At 48.8% G+C, this 24,057-nt stretch overlaps 3 protein-coding genes across 4 annotated transcripts in view; 1 reads left to right on the plus strand and 2 right to left on the minus strand.

The window, feature by feature from the left end:
- gmds (GDP-mannose 4,6-dehydratase) overlaps nt 1-8,524 on the minus strand; it is an 18,502-nt gene extending 9,978 nt beyond the window's left edge. The window contains exons 1-4 of the mRNA XM_062452228.1: nt 8,291-8,524; nt 2,766-2,810; nt 1,829-1,916; nt 576-760 (exon numbers count right to left, since the gene is read on the minus strand). Coding sequence (XP_062308212.1) covers nt 576-760; nt 1,829-1,916; nt 2,766-2,810; nt 8,291-8,386 — 414 coding nt within the window. The 5' untranslated portion in view covers nt 8,387-8,524. The remainder of the gene's footprint in view (nt 1-575; nt 761-1,828; nt 1,917-2,765; nt 2,811-8,290) is intronic.
- A 4,536-nt stretch (nt 8,525-13,060) lies between these two features.
- cep135 (centrosomal protein 135) lies at nt 13,061-22,126 on the plus strand. 2 transcript variants are annotated; one of them, XM_062452614.1, is made up of 25 exons: nt 13,062-13,658; nt 13,799-13,989; nt 14,087-14,254; nt 14,340-14,481; nt 14,575-14,659; nt 14,888-15,016; nt 15,138-15,353; nt 15,483-15,548; nt 16,002-16,152; nt 16,350-16,573; nt 16,869-17,024; nt 17,117-17,251; nt 17,359-17,439; nt 17,613-17,764; nt 17,888-18,003; nt 18,135-18,289; nt 18,370-18,425; nt 18,547-18,715; nt 19,200-19,310; nt 19,392-19,577; nt 19,758-19,967; nt 20,203-20,405; nt 20,506-20,610; nt 20,739-20,891; nt 21,399-22,126. In XM_062452614.1, the coding sequence occupies exons 1-25, from the start codon at nt 13,546-13,548 to the stop codon at nt 21,418-21,420; spliced, it is 3,495 nt and encodes a 1,164-aa protein (XP_062308598.1). In that variant the 5' UTR covers nt 13,062-13,545; the 3' UTR covers nt 21,421-22,126. The 2 variants fall into 2 exon arrangements, with proteins under 2 accessions (XP_062308599.1, XP_062308598.1); XM_062452615.1 differs by lacking the exon at nt 21,399-22,126 and having other exon boundaries at nt 13,061-13,658; nt 20,739-20,895.
- Nucleotides 22,127-22,462: 336 nt separating this feature from the next.
- On the minus strand, nt 22,463-24,003 carry chst14 (carbohydrate (N-acetylgalactosamine 4-0) sulfotransferase 14). The gene is made up of 2 exons (XM_062452616.1): nt 23,577-24,003; nt 22,463-23,393 (listed from the first exon to the last, which is right to left on the minus strand). Exons 1-2 carry the CDS (start codon nt 23,865-23,867, stop codon nt 22,566-22,568), a joined length of 1,119 nt encoding a protein of 372 aa, XP_062308600.1. The 5' UTR covers nt 23,868-24,003; the 3' UTR covers nt 22,463-22,565.
- Nucleotides 24,004-24,057: the final 54 nt, after the last annotated feature.

Genomic DNA, 24,057 nt, shown 5'->3' on the forward strand with positions numbered 1-24,057 from the left:
GGTTCGTCATTCATGACGGTGTTTGTATGTGAATGTGTATATATATATATTAGCTATTCAGCCACTTTTTGTATGGTCATGACTGGGGGGAAAAAACACTGGTGGGAAAGAAAAAAAAAACTCAATGCGTGTTAAAAATAGCGAGAAAGAGCCTATTTGGCCATTTGAGATTCCCCATGACTGATCCAACACACGTCATTTTCAACAATGACCCATGTAAGACAACGATGGCTGGTGTTTGTCTCCCCCCCTCTCCCCTCTCCAGTCAAGTAGGCCATGACTCAACCTCCCACATGTTCCTTGGGCCACACACACACACACACACACACACACGGGTGGGGGGGGGGGGGGCGGATCCGTTGAGTGTGTCCGGCAGATTCCGGTCTGCAAGGGCTGGAGACGGAGGCGTTCCACAGCGATCTCCGGGGACGCTGTGGAGCTCTCCAACAAAAGGGACATTGTGGCCCCAGACCCATCCAAGAAACAGCTACTTCCTGGCCCCATCAGCCCCAATATCCTGTCCCATATCTCCAGCTCGGGTTCCCATGTTCTAGGCTTCACTGTTAAAACGCCACGCAGCAGCGGGAGAGGCTCCGAGAGGGGGAGTTGAAAGGGGTCGTGGGAATTGTAGTTTTTTTTTTTTTCCTTACCTTGACGTGGCTCTGAGCTCCCAGGTTGTAGACCTCGGTGGGCTTGACCTCGTTGATGATCTTCACCAGGCACGTGCTGTCCGTCAGGTCTCCGTAGTGGAGCTTCATGTCTAGGAGGAGAGACGCAGAGCGCGCAAGACACACACACACACACACACACACGCAAACAAACACCAAAGACAGTTGTATAAAAGAACAACGTTAACACGCAACACACAGCACCTACACTGGGAAAAATCACACTCGAGAAGATATTACTCCAAACAGACTACATACCAACCCTAACCCTTGATTCTATATGTTACAGTGATATACTCTATTCTATTCTAATTCATCTAATTCACCATAGTATTCCATGCCTACCACCTGTTTAAAAGTAACAGAGTCTTCATGGACAGTTCCTTTGTCCCTAACCTGGCATTCCAGAAGATATGGACAAAACTGAGATCTACAGAGTTACAATTTGCTTCAATTTCCCAAAGAAAAGTTGCGAGAAACCGTGGAATAATTATGAAGTTCCCTGTTCTTGGGATAGATAGCTCGAACCAATATTCTCGGTCAGGGTTCCATTTATTCAGAAGAGGAAAAACAACCCTTCACCTTGTCACCAACTCGACACAACAACAAAGCAAAACTCCCATTTCTGGTTTCCGACGTAATCCGTCTCTGCAATCCTCCAACGGGTTGTGTATGCACACGTTCAATTTGGCATGATATTTGAGGACAAAAGAAATGGCAATATTTACGTCCAGAAACCAGAAATGATAAAAGAGACCAAGAAATGGGAGAAGAATGTCCACAACAAATCGGTTTCCATTTTACGACGACATTTTCTTCATTTAGAAGATGCTTTCATCCAAAGCGACGGTACAAATTGCAGAAAGCAGAGTGTGATCCTCCCCACGCCCCACACATTGGGGCGTGGGGAGGATTCCGCCCACGGCCCGCAGACCCCAGAGAAGCGGCCCAGTTTTGATGAAGCAAACACTTACGGCCTCGTGTACCCTGTTGACCTGTGGCGAGGTAGATGGGTTAGCGGCATTCAACAAAACCCACAGTACAATACGTCGCAAAGTGTGTGAAACTGGATGTGTGCGTGGAGGCTATGGTGAAAAAATGTGTTCCCACGCGACTCAATTTAGGTCGAGGGTCGTGGCGAGGTACTGTGTCGTACGTACTGCCTTCGGTGTGGGTCTGAGGATTCCCGTACAGGTGTTCGATACGGCCGGTGTTGAAGGAACTCGATCGGCGGAGGATCCCGTGGACCTGGGGACAAAACCAAAACAACAGTGACACCGCACTTTCCCTCACACGGACATTTGTGGCGGCAAAAGGGGAACGTGAATGTGAACAATTTTCCGAAAATGATCTGTCTCACAGCTTTCAGCTGTGGAGTATGTGTGATATGCTGTTGATATTTGGGGGTGGGTAAGGGGGGGGGGGGGGGGGGGGCGGCAGGGGGGTTAGGAAGCTCTGTTTAGATGAGATAACATTTCCTGATCTTCGAGAGCCTTTCACTGGGAGAGCGCTGGACTACAATCTCGCTTCCTGTATTCACTCTGGATTTCCTGCCTGCCTGTCCGCCTGTCTTTCATTGGCCCCCCATTAGAGTCCCCAGCCTGGAAAACCTGGGGCAGGGCCACTTCCTGTGCCTGGTGACACTTCCTGGCCGGCACGCATGTCTCCTAACCATCCGAGGGGAATGGAATCATTCAGCTACTGTGAGGGGAAACCCATCGACCGCCAGCCAACCCTGCATGCGTGCGTACGTGCGTACGACCGGTGTGGCGTAGGTGCGAGAGATCTGGCGGCCTGCCATATCGCTCCCAAAGCCTGACATGCTTGGCGCCTTGGAACGTTCCGGACCGGGAGCCTTCCTGCGGTCTCGGCAAACACCTAGGCGCAGGCGAGCCGACCTCAGCTAACTCCGTATCCACTGACAACGTCCACTTCCTCGTGAATAAATCGTCGGAGTGAGGCGAGTCCGAGGCAGAGGGTGAGGCGTGACGTCCGCGATCGCTCGTCACCTCATCGCTGGCGTAGGCCGGCTTATCTAGGGTATGGGAAGGTGTGTGTGCGTGTGTGTAGCGAAGCAACGGCGAGTGTGTCGCTCACCTCGTAACCTTTCTCCACCAGGAACTCCGCCAGGTAGGAACCATCCTGGAAAAGAAGAGTGCCACACAGCAGAGCGTTACACAGGAGGAAGCGTGTGGGCCAGCGCAACGTGGGAATGACGACCCGCGACAGGGGCTTTCCAGCGGAGCCACGGGGAACTCCCGCGGGCCCACTCGACCGACTCCCCCCAGTCCGAGTGAACGATAGCAGACCCGCTGGAATGGATGCTGCAACATTCACCTGCGTAGGGCATCCCACTCCGTTCCGAAACCGCCGCGCCCCGTCACAGCAGACCCTGCCTGGCGAACAGGCGTGGAGAGTTCACGCCTACGGCAGTGCGTGTAGGGTTATAGTGTGCGTGCGCGTGTGTGTGTGCTCTGTCAATAATGTCTTGCACCCGTGTATTACTTTTTATCCTCTTCTTTCCCGTCAACCCCCCTTTCCCGTCAACCCCCCCTTCCCTCCCCACCCCCTCACTCAGCCCCCCCCCCCCCCCAGACTTTCCAACCACATGTTCAGAAACCCTCTGGAATATTTTGAGCCAGTCATGGCAGTCGTACACACACACACAGTCCCGGCTCCAACCCAGCACTTCCTCTCCAGGTCTCGAGGGTGGGGGGGTGTAGGAAAAGGGGGGAGGCGGGAGGGGGGAGGGGGGAGGGGGGGCACAAGAAGGGCCGGTGGAAGAGAAGCACGGCAGCCACGTTTCAGAGCCTTAGGGGCTGGAAAACTCTTGGCCCCTCCTTTAGGCACCCCAACGGGGTGAGGCTGGGATGAGCCTGGAGAGGGGGGGGGGGGGAGGAGTAGCGACCAGCTCGCTACTCGAGCACGGAAGCATTCTGACCTCACACGGGTTGCCAGGTCCGTCCCTGTCCACCCCCACAATCTGACATCTTGGCTGCTTATCCCCCTTCCCGGGTCAACAGGGTTCGAGCCGAGTAGGTCGGCCCAGTCCTGTGACCGGTCTAATGGTTCGGTCGGAGGTTGACGGAGGGGGCGTTTCTGGCGGCCGGGTGGCACTGAAGCCTGACCTGAGCCTGACTGAACACAGACAAGCTGGCCCGGTCCCCGGCACCCCTCTGCCAATCCCAGAAGGGTGTGTGCGAAGCTGAGGCCGTGTCAAGTTTTCCTGCCCCCGTGCCAGGGTCAAAAGAGCCCCCGCAGCCAAACCAATATGATGGGGGGGGGGGGGGGGGGGGTTGGGGGGGTTGGGGGAGTGGGGGAAGGAGGGGGGGGTTGCTGAAGAGATGATTTTCATTTGAAAACAAGAGGCTCCTTTGAGTCTCTGTTAGCTCATAAACCCTGGCCTCACCTCATCGTTTCCTGTTATGGGGATTTGGACTTTGGGGGGGGGAGGGGCAGGGCGGGGGGGAACGCACACACCCCGCCTCCACACCAGACACCCCCGTACTCTGGGAGGGGTGCACCCCCCCCACCCCTCAGCCCTCCCGCAAGCGGCGCCCCAAAAAACCGTGCGCGTTTCGTGAAACATTCCCTCGTCGACCCGAATCCCAGCGCCGCAAAAATCTCACCCCTGTTTGTCAAAGAGGTGACCTGGAAGTCAAGGGCAGGTTTGAGAGGGCCTTTAACGTTCATGTTAAGACAACAGACTCCTGCCGCACATCACGTTGTTTCTACAGGCCCAGTGTACCCGACTACGTCCTGAAGGGGGGGGTCCAACAAACGCAGTGTACAGCAGAATCGCGGTTAGTTACAGGAGAGGGGAGATGCCCCAGTGTTGTGGAAAGCTAAATAGCACCATGTGTGAGGAATGCTAGCACTGCTAGTTCATCAGCAACAGGCCTATTATCATCATTAGCTCCAATCATTACAACCATCATCATCATCATAATCATGATGCTCATCATCATCATCATCGTTATGTTTCATTTAATGAAAGCACGGGTTTGTCATGAAAACTGGCAATTATAGTACAGTAGTGAGTGTGTGTGTGTGTGTAGAAGAGGTGATGTTGGCGATGCCAAATATGAAGTTGAGAGCTTTGACATTGTCCTCAGCGTAGGCTTATCCTCTGTTGAAGTTCAAGAGCAAGGCTTTGCTCACAACAATGACACTCATCTGGGAGGATGCAATGCTGTCTAGACCGACCGCGTCTGTTGTCACAACACAAACACTGCCACGCTTCAGCAGAGAGAGGGGAGAGAGAGAGAGAGAGAGAGAGAGAGAGAGAGAGAGAGAGAGAGAGAGAGAGAGAGAGAGAGAGAGAGAGAGAGAGAGAGAGATGAAATAGCACAGTAAAGGTAGAACTATCCTACTGTAATGTGGAAGACACTTTAAACAGCTAGTCTGGCACCCCCTGCTGGGGATATATAAAATCAATGAGCTAGTACTAGAGCTAGATTGTTTAGTAAACCAATTTAGCTTTGTTTTGAAAATCGGGAGTATTCTGGGAGAATCTATACAAAAACGGACTGAGTTATTCTGTAAAACTGAAAGGAAGAGTGTGCGTGTGTGTGTGTGTGTGTGTGTGTGTGTGTGTGTGTGTGTGTGTGTGTGTGTGTGTGTGTGTGTGTGCGCTGCGAGAGATGTTTATTTGTAAGAGAGGATAAATGAATCGCAGTTATGTGCTTTCTTTCGACCACAGAGCAAAGCTGCCACACATACCACTGAACTGCAATTAGTTCTGATACATCTTAATGAAGCCCCAATCACAGACCACAGCATTCCCTCAACCACAAATAGGAACATACATTGCACACACACACCCACATACACACACGTATCATGTGCATGGTCCTGATCACCCCCCTTCCCCTTTTTTTTTTTTTTTTTTAACCAACCGCAACGCGTCACTTCTAGCGAGCGAGCGAGCGAGCACAGAACTCCCTCACATCAATGTGCTTCTTCAATCAGGGGCTCCGACTGGACTTCCTGTCCACACAGGAAGTGCGGCCCTTTCTGATCGGTCGCAGGGGGGAGTGAGCGAGTGGGCCCTACAACGCAAACACTCTTGAGAGACATCCTCAACGACTGTTGGAACACTTTCATATTTATAACTCTGCTTTTGGCCCATGAACCTGTCCGGTTCATGGGAGCAGAATAATGATTCTCAGACAAAGTACTTGGTTAGCTTAGCTTAGCACGGCACAAAGAAAGGCTGAAGCCCCCCTGGATCGAGGCCAAAACACGAGGTTCATTTTATTTTCCCCGTCTAATTCAATCAGGTGTGGCGTCCAGATCTCCTCCTGGGGTGGAATCGGCCTTGGAGGAGCCATCGGGAGCTCTTATGAGCGACAGAGGAGGAGTCGTAAGCGACATGCACGGATTCTTAGCTTTACGATTGTTATTCCTGGCGCTCGGACGGTCTGTCGCGAACGAGGCGTCTACAGAGGTCTGCACAGAGTCTGGGGGAGGAAGCAGCCAAGAGTCTGGGTGGGGGGGGGGGGGGGGGGGCAGGCTGGGCCAGGCTGGGGGTGGGAGGGGGGAGGGGGGGTGCTTGGACCACTGTATCAAACCCCGACAAAGGACTTGGGAGGGAGGGGGGAGGGGGGTCTTACGATGTACATCAAAAAAACGATTTGCGGGCGGTGTCCCGAAAACACGGGTTTGCTTTCGTAGTCATACACGTCGGCCAGCGTGAGTTCAAAAGTAAACGTCCCGTGTCACCGTGGACCGGAGCAGGAACAAACCTGCCCTTTCAGCCTCCATTCCGCCCCTGCTAGTAATCAAGTGGACCCCCCCCACACACACACACACCCCCCACTTTGCCTCAGAGGTGGTCTCTCCTAACTCAGGGACCGTGATCACTCATTGACCCCCTCCCCCCAGACCTCCAGTACCTGACGTCTCCAGAGTTGTGCATTGGCTCCACAATTTATGAACAGTAGTTAGCCCGCGCGATTTATGGCATCACTGCGACCTTGTGGCCCCTCTAGTGTCAGAGAGCGCCACCCCCGTGTTTGAGATGGTATAACCAGATGCCTGCCTCCTCGCATTGGGAAGTCACCACCGGCACAGAATTCTAAAGCTCCTTCGGGGGCCTGATATATATCACCTGGACGGGTGGAATAAAAATGAAATAACACTGTTGTTCTTTGTCTTCTGTCAGAGGAGGAGAGAGAGGGAGGAGAGAGTCTTGGGAGAGTGCCGGGCGGAGGAATGCGACTGGGAACGGCTTTCCCGAGGTTGTCGCTCCTGGGGGGGGGGGGGGGGGGGGGGGGGGCGAAATCGTCCGTGAAGCGGATATTGCACTCGATGGCACTTCTCAGGCGCCGTGTCGTGTGTTCTAGAAGGAAGCACATTTGGAAAGGTCGCCACTGGGCCGATCAAGGCCGCCCCTGACATTTAGCCGTGGCGGCGCCGCACGGGATATTTGACAGAGGGCGCCATTCCGTTCAATGCGCCTACGACAGAGCCGCTCCCACACTGCACCGACCAGTTTGTGGAGTCACGTTAACGTGGCACACTCCGATGAGCGACGCTGTAATTGGAGACGCTTCATTGTCTGATGACAATGGGAATATCTTTCCTTTAGAGGTGTGGAGCAAGTAAGCCGTCATGCCAATACTTAGTGTCATTGCCATTTACGTGGCAACTTGTCCTAACTGGTAAAACAGCCTTCTCTGCACACCTTAACCTGGTCTCCAACGATATGTATGCCTTGCCAGCACTGTTTTAATCTTTTTGTCAAATCAATCGGATTAATTCACTTCATGCAGCATTGTACTCAATGTGAATGTTCATTTTAGTCCAATGCCAGTGCTTTCCTACTTCCTGATGCTCTACACATGTCGTATAAAGCCTATTAAAGTACAGAGAACTGGCTCCTAAGAAAAGGTTTGTGATTTCACCTGTCTTGATTTATGCTTTTTAGCCAAGCTTTGGAAGTCTTAAGTCGCTGTCATTCCACCTGACCTGCCAGACTGGTTATACTGTTGAATGTATTTACATATTCATGGTATCATGGTATCATGGTAGCATTGGTATCACGGTATCATGGTATCATGGTATCATGGTGAAAATGAACCCACTATCACCAAGGGATTTATATCCTAACTGGTAAAACAGCACTCTGCACACCTTAACCTGGTCTCCAACTACATGTATGCCTTGCCAGCACTGTTTAAATTTTTTTGTCAAAACAATGATTAATTTAGGCCTACTTCATGCAGCATTGTACTCAATGTGAACGTTAATTTTAGTCCAATGCCAGTGCTTTCCTACTTCCTGATGCTGTACGCATGTCGTATAAAACCTATTAAAGCACGGAGAACTGGCTCCTAAGAAAACCACCTGATACACGTGTTGATTTATGCTTTTTAGCCAAGCTTTGGAAGTCTTAATTCGCTGTCATTCCACCTGACCTGCCAGACTGGTTATACTGTTGAATGTATTCACATATTCACTGTATTTAATGACTCGTACCAGCAGTCACCGACAAAATATAAGATAAATAACAAGCTAGTTACACTCCTGGATTATATACAACGTTTTTCTTTTCGGTAGAGGTATTAATCAAAGAAAGTATCTGTTCATGCATTCTAAAGTGATACAGATGCGCTTACCTGCCCAGTGATACCCGTAACCAGGGCAACCTTTCCCCGCTTTTGGAAATCTCCGTTCGCACTGGAATTTGAGGACGGTTCCATACTTTGAGCCATTTTTAATGAATGTTTGATTATTTTCTAAATAATTTGAAAAGCTGCTGGGTGCTTGTGATATAGGCTATATTCCCTCTCAACCGGTTCAGGACAGCAGCATCCGCAAACTCTAACTTCTGACGTATCAGGATGTGACCGTTGAACAGCCAATCGAAAGAAGGCAAGTAGAAGAAGCAGAGGAATCTTTAAAGACGAGGCAAGAATACGATTTATTATTTTATATTTGACAGCGCCACCAACAGGACTGATATTTCACATGGATATGAAATGGACAAATATGTGCAATTACGAATCGGCTTGACGATAATTCCCTTTCAGCGTATCCGAAACATATTTGCATACATAAAAATTGTTATATATTATGACATGTCAGATATGCAATCAGCTAGTGTATGAGTCTGTTTCCTTATGGTCTTTTGTGTTCGAGGGTTTGCTTAGAGCTCACATCTTAACATAATTTGGTCCCGGATGTGGTTTTAGGGCAGTCCAGTAAACGTGGCAACTTTGACACCTGGTTGTGTACGTGGCATCCACAGAACTTTATTTGGCAGCAACCCAGTCTCATCCCAACTGGGTTGTTGGCAGAGTATCATGGTGAAAATTAACCCACTATCACCAAAGGATTTATATATCATATCCTGAAGATATGAGGGCAGTAACCCTAAAAGTAGAAGTCTTTAGTATACATTTCAGTTTAGGAGTAACTTAACACTATTGCCTTAGTTGTTCTTTTTGGACATTGAAATGATTGGCCCGTTGGACAATGGGGGAATCCTTTCCATCACATGAGGCATTGACGTCAAATGAGACCAGATTCACATGACTTGAGCATATAGGGTAACAGAAATGCCGCGGAGGCAATCAAATCTCGAGAGCAAGTATCCCACTCCCTTATTGTTCTAGTAAATTTGACCTTGTACGAAAACATCTGTTCCAACGGTGAGCGTTTGAAACATCATGAAAGAGCTCACTCACTACCCGGCTTCCCAGAGTGCATAGTGTGATGACAGGTGTGATTCCATTACAGTCAAATGTAAACACGATCTTAATGGCAAAACAGAAAACACCTGCCTGCGGTCCTGACAACTGAGTCTGTGCTGTAGTTCATCCGTTCACAAGGGAACCGCTCAGAGATTTCTCACTCTACTCACCTTTCATCTCATCGCAGGCCCTGGGTATGTGTGTGTGTGTGTGGTTCTTGCTGTGTGTGTCTCCCTGTCTTACTGTGTCTTTTTGTATAATATAAGACAAGGCATTGTAGATGCAAATATACTATAGATTAAAACATATGGATTAGAGAGAGAGAGAGAGAGAGAGAGAGAGAGAGAATGTGAGACAGAACTAGAGAGAGAGGGGCCACCCAAGGTGTTATGGTAGTGACCCAGTTTCCTGAGGGCCTGTGAAGAGGTGACAACTGACAGGCGTGGAGCCAACTATCCTGAAGGCCGACAGTAGGGTCCTGTTACCAAGGTCCGGGCTACAAGGAAATCACCCCCTGTATCCAACTTCCACTTTGTGCACCCGCACCCATACCCAGAACACCAAATCTAGTCATGATCCAACTGTTCCCGGCTGTTTCCAGGTATTCGACTTCTCCTGTTGACATTTGGTGATGGAACAGACTCGAACTTAATGACTTTGTCCGTTCATCCAAACCATCCTCTCGATCTTCTCCATCCTGAAAAAAAAAACCTCTGCTCTGTTTGTTGTCTCTCTAACTCCCCCCGCAAGTCCATCTGGTTTTGATTCGGTTCACTAAGATAGCGTTTCACCGTGTGTATGTGTGTATCTCAGCTATTACTGAGGGGATAGGCCCTACCCTGATGAAAGGGTAGACAATACGGTTGGGCAGACAACCTCTCCCTGACATTCTGTGTACCGGGCCACTTTTCACTCCATCCAACCGTCTCCCTCCGATCTGGCTCGCGTGACTGTGTCTGACATGGAAAGATGACAACCTGGCAGGATTCCCTGGCAGAGATGCACTCCACGTGAAAGACAACGCAAGGAGGACGAGATGGGGTTCGGAGGACGGAAGAAGACCAAAGGAAAAAGGACGATAGCGTCGAGATCCTCTTTGTCCTCTGCGACTGGAACGATGGCATTATTTGTTTTGGCCGTCGTGCCTCCCAGTAGCCAATCTCTTGAGGATCGGTGCATTCAGTTTGACTCAAGATTTATAAACAGATGGAGTTAGAATCCGCCCCCCTATCCCCCTGTGTCCTTGGAGGGTTGACTTTAGGTGGTGGTTGGCTGGTACCAAGCTTGGACAGGTGGCAACTCCCCTGTGACTTGCAGTTCAGTTTCCAGGTGAAATCATCTCCCAATTTCAACCAGGAAGCAAGGCTGTGAGTAAATGTTAGTAGACTGTAAATGTTTCGAAATGCAGGCATTTGCATTACTTACTATGAGCAAACACACTTTGTTTGACTTGAAGGCCAAAGGTTGTCTATTGTTATGGGCTGTGACACACTGTGGTGGAATTGTTTTCCCCTCAGAATTCTTCTACACATTATACACATGCATGGACCCAAGTGAACCCTTTTCAAACCTTTTAGTGAATCATCTAAGAATTCACAAAGAACAAACACAAAAGCTCACCTGCAGGGGTGAATATATACTTTAGGCGGGACAATTACATGGCATTTTCTCAAAAGCTCAAAAAAAAATTGTGAGGGGGGGACATCAAAAGTAGTGCTGTATCACATGACCTACGTTGTAATGTATTTGGAGGGACAAATCGTATTTTGACTAGGATTAGGGGGGGTTGTGTCCCCCCATCCCCACTGGGATTTCCGCCAATGCTCACCTGACCTCACCAATAATGCAAACCTGTTGATAATGTTTGCTTACGTAATTTAGATTTGTCAATGGGTATACATAACAGAAACCAGTAACAGACATCAAGATAAAAATTGACTTTTCCTTTTGAGATGTGGTTAGCATAGTAATCGACAGCCTTTATTGAGTCAGGTGGGCTATTAATGAGATAAGAAATAGTCTCAACTGTTTCATATAAATGTAGGGTGTGAACACACTCATGGTAGAAGGGAATATGGCTAAAAGGAGAGGTCTTCAACCTTGGTCCTCAGGGCCCACTGTCCTGTGTGTTTTAGATGTTTCCCTGCTCCAACACACCTGATTCAAATGAATAATAGTCCTGCCTGATAACTACCATTAATTTGATCATGGTGTGTTGGAGCAGGGAAACATCTAAAACACACAGGACAGTGGACCCTGAGGACCAGGGATCAAGACCACTGGCTTAAAGGATGAGTGAGTGGAAGAGCTTCTGTTGTAAAAGGTATCCGAAACCAGTGTGAAATACTGCCCTCTGGTGGTGGTTTCCTTACATACAGACAGCTCATCACAGGTATTGTACGTGACCAGGAGGTTAGGTGTGAGACACCTGGATGCCCCTACTCGGCAGGCAGCTAATATGGCGCAACAACAATTAAACAGAATTCAAGGGAAGACACTCAAGCTGTGGGTTGGGGAAAACTTAGTCCTAAAGTCAAGCATGTCAGATAGAAAACACCTGTTGGTTGAGTTGATGGTGTTGGTGGCTTTGGAGAGGTAATGGGTGGTGGTAGGGGCGTCGTTAGACCATTTTTACAGGGGCACGTGCCCCAGTATAAATCTGCCGTGCCCCAGTAAAATCAAAAGTTTGAGTTTTAACAATTTACTTTATTACTCAGTGCATCCATTTAGATTGATAATCCCGGAAAAAATTAACGCAGTATCCCGATCAACGCTTGTAAAAGTGTTTAACCGAAAACACAAACCTATATGCATGCAGAATTCCATGTCAGCGCGCTCTTCTGAGCTTGCCAAATAGCCACTGCAGCACGGACACAGAAGTCCAGAGGGGTATTCCAGAAAGCAGGTTATGCAACAAAAACTAACAGGTAGTTTCTAAATGATAGGCCTACCGATCATCTTATTTGGATTAAAACAAAAAAAAACAATATTAGGACATGAAGCTAAAAAAAAACAGTATTTGCGCTCAAATGAATGCGAAAAAAATGTGCGCGCTCGCATTAGCTATTGATGTCCCTGCCAAATCAAACTTGCATCCCTGAACTGTTGTGTAGTTGGTTAAGCAAGGGGAGTTTCTATAGCCTAGTAGTGCATTGTGCAGAGCAAGCTAGAAAGAAAAAAAGGGATATGAATTAGGGGCCTGTGCCCCAGTAGAGTTTGATGTCTAACAACGCCTCTGGGTGGTGGTGCAGTTTTGCTGGGTGCAAGCTTACACAGGTGTGGTGGGGAATATAAGAGCAGATCAGGTTGCTAACGAATGCCTGAACAAGAGAAAGTGTGGCTGTTGAGGTGTTGTTAGAAAGAGTAGAGGTCAAATCATTGATGGGAAAGAATGATTCCGGGTTGTGTGAGGGGTGCTTGGTAGAGGGGACTGTACAGCATGTGTTGGGGTTTGGCAAGCTGTATGATGTAAGGGAAAGGTTGGCTGAAAGGGTCAGAGAGGCGGGACCGCTCTGGTCAGTGTGGATAGGGTGGTAAAGCAGTGGATCTTATTCTACCACCCTGTACTCTTAAGAAACCTAACAGGTATATGTTAATTTAAAGTAGGATTTTAATGTAGGATTTTAATGTAGGATTTTAATGTAGGAGTTAATGTAGGATTTAATATAGGTAGGCTGTAACTGGCTACCCACTCCTGCACACTAGGTGGCGGTGTATGCCCCTTTAAGTTGGATGCGTGTTGGATGACTCTTGTCAATGGCTCTGGGGAATCTCAGCAGTTTCCATGGACACGCACTAGACTAGAGTGAAGTGCTACGCCCCTCGCCGCTCTTTTTGAACTGCTTTACCGCCCTATCGTCCCGTCATTGGGGCTTGGCAAAGTTGCCCTAGTGTCGACAGCTACGCTATGGATGGATCAAGAGTCTATGAAGTTCAGACGAGAAGATTGACAGCATTTATCGGGAATAATCTATCTTTGCAACTGCCTCATTGCTAACTAGCATTGCTGACCATTTACTTATACCAGAACAACAGACACTGGCTGTGGCGGGACCAATAGCTAATTGTCTGGTTTGTTTATTGCTAGCAGGTAGCTAGAGCTAACTATCTGACATTGCTAATCTAGCTAGCTCTAGCTAACTGGCTGCGGTGCTGTCCAGTTTATTGAAGATTTCACCATGAGTACCAACGCGGAAAGGAAGTTTTTAAACCTTAGGAAACGGTTGGACCAGTTAGGATACAGACAGCCTTTGGGGATCGAGACCTTGCCACTGGTTGAAAAACTGTTCAGGTAAAGTACTAGTAACGTTAACAAGCTAGTTTGCGTTATCTTAACAAAGTTAGTGCTTGCTAACGGTTTGTTTCAACTGGGTATAACGTTTGCCATTTTCACCCAAGCTTCTCTGTTGTTGCCGTATATTATTATCACAGTGATTTGGTCCACACAACCGAAAGCCTGCGCAACACTAAGATGAATGCAGGAAAAACAGAGAAAGAGAGCCGCAATCTTGATGCCCTTCTGGAGCCATACAAGACGGAGAATGCTCGAATTGTCAGAGAAAACAATGAGCTACACAGTGGCTTACTCAAACTCAGAGAAGAAAAGGACTTGGTTAGCCGAGGTATTACACAAGAATAAAAGCATTACCAAGATATCAGAATTTGACAGTATTACAAACCTGCCCAAGGCCTCGATAACAGTTTTATTTATGTTTTCAGAACTGAAAGCGTTTATCAGGAAGCTGGATCATGAGACGTCTGATCTGAAGTTCCTAAATAACCAGTATGTGCACAAAGTGCGGGCCATGGAGAAGGAGAGCAAAGTCATGAAACAGCGCATCCAACAGCTGCAGGAGAAAAACATGCAAGCCGTGGTGCAAACCCCAGGTAGGAGCATAGCTCAGTGCATCTAATCTGATCTATATTATATCCACACGTTGCTCAATTTATCATGCTTACGGTGATATAACAGGTGGGAAAAAGCACAGCATCCCTTTCCGACGTCAGAGGATGCAAATAGACGAACTCGTTCCTCCAGCGTCAGGACCCACTCAGCCTGTGCCGCAGCCCGATGACCCGTATATTGCTGATCTCTTGCTGGTTGCTGATGACAGGTGAGGTCTTGTGTAAATTGGTTCAACCACCTTTTTGAACAGGCAGTTAGTGTTTGTAGTGGATTTCGGGTTCATGATAAGCGTTCTCACCAGGATCACAGAACTGCAGCAGGACATCGTCAAACTGAAACTAGACCTTGAAAGAGCTCAGGGAGGCATCAAGCACCTAAACTCACAAGTAAGCAGACCGATTTATGAGGAAACAAATCATCAAATTCAATTGCATTTGTGTAGCTCTTTTTACAAGCAATGCCACAGAGAGGGCTTCACATACGCCCATAGAACTGCCCCTCAACCACCCTGAACCCTCAAGGAGGAAGACAAGGGGGAAACTCCCAATCATAACAAATGAATTGGATTATTCTCCCTCAACGGTGGATCTGACTTGGGACGCGGCTCTCGACAGGTTGAAGAGAGGGATCGGGAGATTGAGCGGTTGACTCGCGCGCTGGACGGAGGGCGCCCTCACAACGTCATCTCGCTAGAGGCTCAGACCATCAGCAACGAGAAACTAATAGCCCACCTAAACCTCCAGGTAGCCCCCCCCCCCCCCCCACAAGCGATAACAGCCCTTTCACGTCGTCCTTTTCATTGGTCGACCTCAGTTTTAGACCTGCTTTTCAAGGAAGCACTCTGGGGTGTTCGCTCCTCCCCAGATCGAGTACCTGCAGGAGACCAACAGGACGCTGGAGCAGAAGGTGCAGGCGCTGCAGCAGAGGAGGCAGGACGCCTCCGGCGAGGTGGCCGACCTCAGCGCCAAGAACCAGGAGCTGTGTCAGGAGCTCACGGACATCGACCAGCTGGCCAAGCAGCTGGAGAGGGACAAGGAGATGGTCCTGGCGACCGCTGACCAGGAACTGCAAGAGACCAAGGTATATGTGTGTGTGTGTGTGTGGGGGGGGGCGAGGTGAGGCAAGGGAGGCAGGGAGAGAAGTTCTAAATCAGTGTAAGCCATTTTTTTTTTAAAGAGTCTTATGGTTTTCCTTGTTTTATCTTGTCAGAAAGAGATCCAAAGGCAACATGAAATGATAATGGATTTGGAGGAAGCAAACGTCAGAATGAGAAGGGTAAGGCTGCACAAGTTGCTGGCACAAGTTGCTGGGAGGAATACGATACCTAACAATGACTCTTTAACGTGTAAATACTTTTTTCTAAATACTTTAGTCTTTACTTGAGTGTCTTATAGAGTTTAGCGTGCGCCACGTTAATGTTCCAAAGAATCCCCAAAGTTTCTCCTTTTAAGTTGATTCATTTCCATCCCTGAAAACATTAGCAGTATATTATTTTGCCCATTATTTACCCAGAAACATGAGATTAAAAAACACCTGTTATCCATATTATTGGAAAAGTTCTACCTATCAACCCTATTTTCTAAATAACAATGGGCAAATTACATGCAGGTAGATTTAAACTGTATTCTTCCTTTATTCTGAATATGCCATAACGTAGCTGACGTTGAACCAGTGATTTGGAGCATTTAACCTTACGGTACGCCTTCTGCCTCTGAACGTGCACCTCAGAACCACTCCGAGGGCGACTTTGAGAAAGGTCGTCTGAGGGACCAGATGACTGAGCTCAGGGATCAAAACGCCAAGATGGAGGGACTGATCCACTTCCTGAAGGAGGAGACCACGAGGCTCCAGGAGAAACTCGACGCCGCGCTAGCAGCTGGTGAGAAGCAGAGGGCGTCTCCCTTTCCCCCTGAGAAAAGAGGGGGGAAATGATGACACAAAAGGATTCTTTAAGGACTCATTTTACTTAAGAAATCAGGGCATCCTGATGGACCCAGGCGGCCGAGCCTCTCGTCGCCATGACGACGGCGAGGGCAGGTTTTCACGCCCTCCTGACGGCAGCTTCTTGGCCCTCAGAGAAAGAGCTGGTGCTGGAGCTGGAGAGGATGCGGACCAAGCACGGCGTGTGCGGCAGGGAGCGCTCGCCGTCGCGCCTCGACGTGTTCGTGAGGAGCCTGGAGGAGGAGAGGGACCACTACAAGCAGGCGGCGGAGCGCTACCTCGGGAGCCTGGGACCAGGGACCACCCCCAGCCCCGGTAGAGACGCCAGCCCCAGGGTCAGGCGAGGCTGGAACAGCAAAGTGAGAACTCGCACCGCCACGTCTCACATAAATAGTCCATAATACTGAGTCCTGCTACATCATACATTGTTGTATTTAAATCAGTGTTATGCTTGGGCTAGGTGTAGAATAATAATGATAACAATGATTTGTAAAGATAGCTTTTGGCATTTCTGCCTTTATTGTTTTGTGATGGGGGGGGAGTGGGGTGGCATGCGGTGAGGAGCCTGGGCCGGATTCAAACCCAGGCTACCGTGAGGTGGTGCGCATGCTAGTCCGGGGCGCCCCGGGTAATACATTTCTTCGGTGCATTTAGGGCGGCAGTCTGGAGTCTGAGTTGTCTCGGACAGCGAAGGAGAGGGATGAGCTGCGGGCCATCCTACTGGGCTTCGAGAGACACATGGAGGATATCAGGATCAACGTGAAGACCCTCACTGTGGAACGAGACCAGCTCAGTGCACAGTGCAAACAGGTGAGGCGGGAAAAATCCGGCTTTTTTATTTCGTTAAAACAGCCACGCGGTCGCGACGGCAAAGAAACCACACTCAGCGTGTCTCTTTACAGGTCAGTGAGGATCTGATTCGGGCTCGCCAGCTTGAAGGACAGCTGTCGGCTGAGGTCACGAGGTTGGAGGAGCAGGCCGACGTCGAACGACAACGGGTGACCTCTGAACGGGATGCGTTCGGGGAACAGCTCAAGGTCCCACGCGCCTCTCACTGTCACTTCTCTGGTGTATCATGACATGAGACCTGTGCGTCAGGCCCACGCCGACGCTTTTTCTAGAAGGTTCTATCTGCATTTTCCAGGACGCGCAAACTGCTGCTCTCGCAATCGGAGAGGTCGAGGAGCAGAAAAGGATTCCAAATCTGGAGAATGCCATGAAGACTGTAGGTCCACACTGTCAATGTCCTTATGTTTCTATCATATATATATATATTTTTATGTTGACATTTCATATTAGTAAGGTGGCGAACATACAAAAGGAAATATCCCTCGCGTGAATAAAGGCTCGTCAGATATGACTCGTTGCGTGTGTATTGAAATGGAGTTTGGGCCCCAGCTGCAGAGGGAGCGGTCGGACCTGCAGTCTCAGGTGACGCTGCTGAAGGAGGGCCGCCTGGCCGCGGAGGACGAACTGACGGCCCGGTGCTCTGCCCTGGCCCAGGCCGCCGAGGAAAACGCCCAGCAGCGAGCCGAGTCCAACGCACTGCGGTCGGTGTGCCGTCCGCACGAGCCTGCGCGAAACAAAACACGGGGGGGGGGGGGGGGGGGGGGGTGTGAGGCGGTTTGAGACGGTTTTAAAAAACAGTAGTCCCTTTCTGGTCTCGTCGGCAGGTTGCTCCAGGAGCAGATGGAGCAGTCGTTGTTCGACGCGCAGCACCGGCTGCTCGTCAAGACCAACGAGCTCCAAGCCGCTCACCACCAGATTGAGAAACTGGAAGAGAAAATAGGTGAGGAGGAGGAGGAGGGAGGGGAGGAGGAGGCAGGGGAGGAAGGTGATAGGGCGCCTGAGGGGCAACCTAGCTGTCAGACGTGCTGCTGGTCTTCATCTTGACCCCGGAACGTTCCGGATGTGTCCCAGGGGAGATGGACCTGAGGGGCTCCACGCAGCACGGCGAGGCCCGCACGCTGCAGAAGACGGTGTCGGCTCTGGACAGGGAGAAGGACGCGCTGCAAGAGGCGGTGGACCAGAAGACGGAGAAGATGGTGGTGCTGCAGGAGGAGCTGTCCAGGAAGGTAGGGCGGCCGCCACCTTGGGCAATGGGACCTCAAGTTCCTCATTATACGATAAAGAAACACTTCCTGTTCCCTTGTAGGACAAAACCCTTGAAGATGTGAGAAGGACTGTTACAGACATGGAGAGCTCTCTGGAGTAAGTCGAGTTTTTTTTTATCTTGGGTGAGAATAGTTAAAAAAAAAAAATTGTTAGGCCAAACAGCCATCTCAACATGTGGCAACTTCCTGCCGTGTTATGATGTGTGTTGTTCGCGTAGTCAGCTGAAGGGGGCGCTAAGCAGCCGCGAAAGAGAGATAGGCAGTCTGAGACGACAGCTGAACGCCGCCCATGAAGAGCTGGCGGTGACCGGCCGAGACCGAGAGGTCACCCTGAGAGAGAACCGGAGGCTCCAGGACGACCTGGCCACCATGACCAGGGAGAACCAGGTACAGTCTTCCAACGGTCTAGAGAGATCTAGAGGTCATACCAGGCATACAGTACAGAAATACTTTCATTGTACGTACACGCTTTTTTGAAAACTGAAAATCTGACCGTGTTCAACGTGTTTGTTTTTTTTCTTCTCCATATTGTATCGTGTTGCGTAGAAAGCGGGTTCATTGGGAACCAAATCGAATCGATCAGTTGTTTGATTTCTCTTGCCAGAATGAAACGGTCTCTGTTGGTTGGCGTTGACATGGAAATACATTTACATTTAGTCATTTAGCAGACGCTCTTATCCAGAGCGACTTACAGTAAGTGCAGGGACATTCCCCTGAGGCAAGTAGGGTGAAGTGCCTTGCCCAAGGACACAAGGTCATTTGGCACAGCCGGGAATCGAACTGGCAACCTTCTGATTACTAGCCCGATTCCCTAACCGTTCAGCCACCTGACTCCCTTCTAGAACCGTCTCACCCTCTCTCTCTCCTGCAGGCCGTCCATGGGGAGATGGAGGAGGTCCTGCACGAGAAAGATGAGCTAAAGATGAGGGTTCACTCCTACATATCAGAGGTGGCCCGGATAGAAAGCTTGATGGCTTTGAAGGTAATATACGACTCTGTACAATTGCCTGGAGGTTACACGTAGGTTCTCCGGGTTCCTAACTTGTCCCGTGTCCCCGCTCAGGAGCAGGAGAACCGGGACATGCTGGAGCAGTTCCGAGCGGCCCACTATGAGGTCGAGGAGCGGGGGAAAAAGCTGGAGCAGGTCCAGGGCCTCAACAACTCCATCCATCTGGAGCTGCTGTCCTCGGACACCGAGCGCCGGCACCTCCGGGAGAAAGTCAGCCACCAGGAGAGAGAGATCCAAGAGGTGGGCCGAGAGCTGAATTTCCCCTGAAGTTACAAATGTCAAACTGTTGAAAACTTTGATGTTGACCGTTAAAAGGTAGTTAGAAGGGCTGAATGATGGATGTGAGCCTCACCCCCTCACTCCCCCCACCTCACTCCCTCCACCTCCCCCCTCACTCCCCCCACCCTCACTCCCCCGCAGCACATGAGCGCTCTGCAGGCGTACGAGTCCCAGGTGTCATCCCTGGGCCGGGAGATGTCCCGGCTGGAGGAGGAGCTGCGGGCGGCGCGCGAGGAGCGGGCCGCCGTGCTGTCCGACCTGGCCTCCGTCAGGGAGCTGTGCGTCAAGCTGGACTCCAGCAGGGAGCTCACCACGCGCCAGCTCAACTCCAGGAGCATGGAGATGGAGAGGGTGACCCTGTCTTCTCTCTGTCACGCTCAGTCTTAAACACACGCTTTTTTGACCAAATTAAAAACTAAAATATATACCGTGTATATATACTGTATATTTGAAAAGCATATTTTGTAGCCTAGTGACACTTTTTGTGGTAATGACCCAACCCCTAAAGCATTAAACAAGTTCTGTATGAACTAATATATATTAGTCTGACTGTGATGCTTGATGGTTGTGCGTCATGTTATCTCAGGTCACTGGCGAGCTGGAGGACGTGCGATCGGAGACGGACATACTGAAGAATCAGCTGGCAAACGAGCGACTGACCGTCCGTAACCTGGAGACGCTCCTGTCCTCCAATCGACAGAAGGAGTTCCAGACCCACCTGAGTGCCAGCGAGAGGGAATCTGAGCTGAAGATTCTCCGGGACAGACTGGCCCTGGCAGACGGCAAACTGTACGAGCACAGAGAGCACTCGGGCCCAACACATTAGGCCATTACATCCCTCTTATCATTGCAATGTCTTTTTGACGCTTGTGTGTGTGTGTCTGTGCAGTGTAGGAAATGCCACAGAGGTTTCTCAGCTCAGAGGGAAAGTCTCTCAACTGCAGACAGAAATGGACGTGTTGAAGAGGCAACTGACCACAGAGCGCTTCGAGCGGTAAGCTGTCGCCACGGTTCACGGCCCGCCTGATAACCGGGGGGAAAAAAACCTCGAAACATCCTTGACACCGGCCGAGTTGAGCCGTCTTGTTGTCTTAACGGGCCGCTTGTCTGTTCCGTCCTCAGCGAGCGGGCCGTGCAGGAGCTGCGCAGGCAGGGGCTGTCTCTCTCCTCCCTGCAGAACTCCTCCCCGCTCAGCACCTCTCTCGGCACCCGGCCCACTTCTCCGGAAAGGTCTATCCTCCGAACGCCAGAGCGCTCAGACAGGTCTCCAGAGAAGTAGGTCACACACAATTACACATTCTCGTTTCACTTGTTTTGTCCTCACAGATTACCTGTAATATTAATTATTAGGGGTGGGAATCTTTAGGTACCTCACGATTTCGAATCGATTTCCTGGGGTCACGATTCGATTAAAAATTAATTACAAAAAAATAAAAAAGATTTAATCACATTTTTATTCAATACATGCTTACATTTGATTCCAGTTTGCTGTTTAGTGTTATTTGTTTCCATTTGACTGTGATAGGCAGTTGTGTTTTTGTCGTACAAAAATTAAACGTACAACGTTCTCCCGGAATGTTGTAGTTTGAATTAAAAACAGGAAAAAAACGTATATATATAGATATATATAGATATATTTTTTTTTTAAAGGGAAATGATCTGAATCGCTAGAAGACTGAATTCAAATGTGAATCGATTTTTTCCCCCACCCCTATTAATTATGTTTTCACAGTCCGCTGTATTTGACACTTTTAACCTGACATATAATATTTATTTCCACAGAAGTGTGAGCTTTAAGGAGTAGAAAAACTAAGCAAAGGAAGGGAAAGGAGCTGGAAAGCGAGAAGAAAAGCCTGTGGAAAGTTGACTCATACGACACGGTTGCTATAGGCTTGGACATGCCTCCCTTGATGAAATACAGGTGCGTCAGATGCAGAGGTTTGATGAGCTTAAAGACCTATTCAGACACGTATGTATTGCACTATGTGTTCCCTTTTTCACAGTCTGCCTCCAATTCCACTGGTCGTGATTCAGGGCATTAGATATTAACATGGCTGTTTTTGTTTACATGTGGAATGTCCAATCTTGTTCTGAGAAAGCTACCTCCCAGTATGATTTCACTCCAACCCCAACTTTTACTACCCCTGATTCAGCTAATTAACCAAATAAGGATTTTTTTGTCAAATGTAAGACAGTGGGTTTCAAGGAACAGGGGAAGTAGCCCTGGTGTATCTTAGACACTGAATGTGGAACTGGACATGATGTCTTTCTCTATCAGATGAAATCATGATGTTCTTTTAAGTCTTATATTTGCAGATAACAATTATAATTGGTATAATGTTTCGTATTTTTCTCTCCAAAATAACTTTTTAAATGTTTATCAGACCTAGTCAATTGTTTTGTTGTATTTTTTTTAATTAAAATGTTACATTCTGTATGGTACTGTATGTTCATAACATATTGTATGTTTGGTGTTACTTAAATTAAGTTATTAATAGAAATAAAGTATTTCTACAAAATTGCATTTTTGTTACATTCTCTTCCTTGCAACATACAGACCTATGTATTGCCTTTGCACCATTCTATTAAAGACGGAAAGGAAATGACTGTTGACAGCCGGGTCAATGTTTTGGATCTGCGGTAGAGTGCATAGCCTCATTAGATTAATTTGATATTTCCTTTGTGCACTCATTTCCATGCTATGAATGGATTATGGACAGAAACTATGCCATTTGACTGGAATATTGCCTCTTCGTAAGGTTTTTGTAGTGTCAATGTTACAGTAAGATTAGCCTACTGTAGAGCCCTACTTTGCTCTGCGGTCAGAAATAATCATGACAAAAGCGTCCAGATGTCAATATTCTTTAAGAATAAAAACGCACAGGTTTAGTACCATACTGTATAAAAGAATAAAAATGTCAAACAAAAAAACGGCATCTTTCAGCACAGTTAATGTCTGCAATATTCAGTGGTTGTGTTGGGGAGAGGGTAGGTAAATAGGGAGAAGTCTAAAATATACTTTGGAAGGAGTTCCCGAAGGAGCTTTTGTGGTAGGCTGCACAGGTAATAGTGCAACGTCTCCGTGGTGACAGGCTTGTACCATGTTTGCCGTTCTGGAAAGTGGACGTGCGGAGGTGCTCCGATCCGCTTTAGCACAAACTCCGCGTCACTCTCCAACTGCTCGTAGGAGCCGATGAAGTCATAGGAAACGGCACACGGCTGGCACAGGTTATAGATGGGCATCCAGTGCTCATTCATACGTTCGACATCCTCATCTAGCAGGTAACGTACAAACTCGGTAAACGTCACATCATCTCCTGTCACGGACGTGTCCTTGGCGTGGCCCTTGCGGTACCGCCGGATGATCTCTGCTCCATACTTTTTCTGATAGGCCTCGATCTCTCCGAACTTGTTCTTGTAAGCAGAGAGCAAGCGTTCCATTGGCTCCCTCACGAACATAAACTTGAAGTAGTGCTTGAGCCTGTAGCGGATTTCCTCAGGCTTCAGGGAGGAGAGAAAGAGGAGATCACTGCGATGGTCCATCTTGATGTTGACTTTCACGTTCTCCAAGGCTCCACTCAGAACTTTGAGAACCCTCTTCCAGTTGGAGCAGGCTACCTTGGGGACGTAGCAGTAGAGGAAGCGATGCTCGTCGTTGACTAAAATGTGCTGCAGCAAAACCTTTCTCTGGAAAGGACTCAGCGACCACAAACTGTGAGGCATGTTTTTCTGACCACACATCGTCTTGATGGTGCGGTTACGAATCTCCTGTAGGATCTGAATGATTAAAAAAAGAGTAGCTGGTGTTTTAGGTCAATTTACAGGCCACTCTCACATATCATTGGAATAGGCGAAAGGACTCAAATGTATAAATGGTTAAACTAACGTAGGCTACTACTGAAAATATTCCTATGCATCTGATCTATAGATGGGGTACCGTTTTTGATGTCATCGCTCTACCTGGAATTCAGTGTCCGCTGCAACGTCCTGATGTCGAGCTTGTCTGAGGTAGTCTGACCTTTTTCCGTACCCCCGAGGTGGGGGTGTCTCCATACTATTCAGCATTCCTTTCTCTATCATGAGAAGGAGGCCTCCGGACGCCACGATGACAGCAAAAGTCAGCACCGACGGCAAGACTGCAGAATTGCGGCGCAAAGAACCAGAACTCACGGTTGTTCTGAAGTTCATAACAGACCCACTCCTCGCATCGCCTGCTCTGTTCATGGCGAAATCCAGCTTCCTTGGAGGCATTATCTTTATTAATAAATAAAAAAAACTTGAGTCGGTTTCCAAATCTACCTTTTGAATAAGGTTATAAACTAAAGTAGCTAAAAACTTTACATCAACCACGTACCCATGACTGCAAAGATTTTCATACCGCTATCGAGAAAAGCCGTCGACTTCCTAAGTCCCTCCCCCATAGTGTCAAATTTGAAATATG

This window comes from Osmerus eperlanus, chromosome 26, assembly GCF_963692335.1.
Source record: "Osmerus eperlanus chromosome 26, fOsmEpe2.1, whole genome shotgun sequence".
Taxonomy (NCBI): Eukaryota; Metazoa; Chordata; class Actinopteri; order Osmeriformes; family Osmeridae; genus Osmerus; species Osmerus eperlanus.